Genomic DNA, 1,462 nt, shown 5'->3' on the forward strand with positions numbered 1-1,462 from the left:
CTGCAGCAAATATTTTTATAGGGCACTTTAAAACACATGCAACAAGGGCAAGTTATGTGGGTTCTGACAGGTCATTGTGCGATTGGTAATCATGCGGTGAGACTAGGAATTTCAATTGTCCTTTTTTATCAGCTGTCCAGAGGAAGATGAAGTAGAATCTCAACACATTCTTTTAGACTGTCCAACCCACGCGAGGCTAAGATTTGGCTCGCACTTCTGAATAAACACTGAGCTCTCAGGGATCGAAATTAGCTGCATTCGAAATTTCGTAATCAGCTCGCGTCGTTAACTTAACCCAACCTAACCTGTACTTCTTTGAGCTATGAAATAGTTGGTCACATTGTTCATGAAATGCTGNGAAATGGTGAGGAGTGTGTGCGTTGCAAATCACCAACTTAGTCATTTACTGTCAGTCAGTGAACACAGAGCACTTTACAATTTTAACAATCTTTTGTTTTTTCTTTATAAAAATGCTGACGCCACATCTGGCTGCTGCCTCTTTGGGCTTCCTCATCGCCATACCGCTTTCACTGGACGCCGCTTTGCTCACATGCCATATTGAACTAGTCGATGGATGGATGTCGAAAGTTTGTCGAAAACTCAAATGTCCCGTAAATTGCTCGAATGGCGCTTGTAATTTGCACTTACAACGTTGTATTTGCCACGCAGGCTACCAGCGAGTGGACGATAAGTGTGTACCTACTTGCGATAAGCCAGTCTGTAGCGAAAATGAGCATTGCTTAGCGCCTAATAAATGCATCTGCAACGATGGCTACTCGTTGGTTGATAATCAGTGTCAGCCAAAATGCGAAACAGGTTGCGTCGAAACTGAATACTGTGCTGCACCAAATAGTTGCGTCTGCAAGGAGGGATATATCGCTACAACGAACGGTGGTTGTGAGCCCATCTGTTCGATGGGATGTGGTCAGTTTGGACGCTGCATATCACCAAATATTTGCGATTGCGATGAAGGTTACCGTGTGCAGGATGAGGGCAAATGTGCACCCGTTTGTGATGCCGAACTATGCGTCAATGCCGATTGCATAGCGCCCTATAAATGCATATGTCATGCAGGTTATTCACTCAACTTCGACAATGGGAAATGTGAGGCGTTGCCGGAGGATGAAGCGACAAAGTCACAGAGCAATGCAACTGTGTGGATCGATGTACGTTCTGGAATGAATGAGTAATACACTTTTAAATAAAATGTTTGTTACTATAATTCCATAAAAAATTGTGTCTGTTAATTATGTGATTTATTTGCATACGTTTGTATATGTTTATATAAAAAGAATTCGGAAATATTTAATATTAATAAAACTGTGAAATATGGAAATGCCATGGATACCTAAATAGTTTATAATTTAATTTAATTGATTTACACAGCTGTAGCTAAATACATATCGCTAGCTCAGAGTGAAAAGTTGCTAAGTCCACTTTTTATGAAAACTCAAATTTTGAT

General features: G+C 40.7%; 1 protein-coding gene across 1 annotated transcript; it reads left to right on the top strand.

Annotated features, from left to right (window-relative positions):
- Positions 1–383: 383 nt before the first annotated feature.
- On the top strand, positions 384–1,351 carry LOC108356787 (wnt inhibitory factor 1-like). Its single transcript, XM_017607890.1, has one exon. The coding sequence runs from the start codon at positions 471–473 to the stop codon at positions 1,188–1,190; it is 720 nt and encodes a 239-aa protein (XP_017463379.1). The 5' UTR covers positions 384–470; the 3' UTR covers positions 1,191–1,351.
- The last annotated feature ends 111 nt before the right edge of the window (positions 1,352–1,462 follow it).

The sequence above is a fragment of the Rhagoletis zephyria genome, unplaced genomic scaffold (assembly GCF_001687245.7).
Source record: "Rhagoletis zephyria isolate East Lansing unplaced genomic scaffold, Rhagoletis_zephyria_1.1 Rzeph_scaffold_65242, whole genome shotgun sequence".
Taxonomy (NCBI): Eukaryota; Metazoa; Arthropoda; class Insecta; order Diptera; family Tephritidae; genus Rhagoletis; species Rhagoletis zephyria.

Bases quoted from the DNA above. Each gene is read 5' to 3' on its own strand.
- LOC108356787 (XM_017607890.1), top strand. From the start codon at position 471: ATGCTGACGCCACATCTGGCTGCTGCCTCTTTGGGCTTCCTCATCGCC.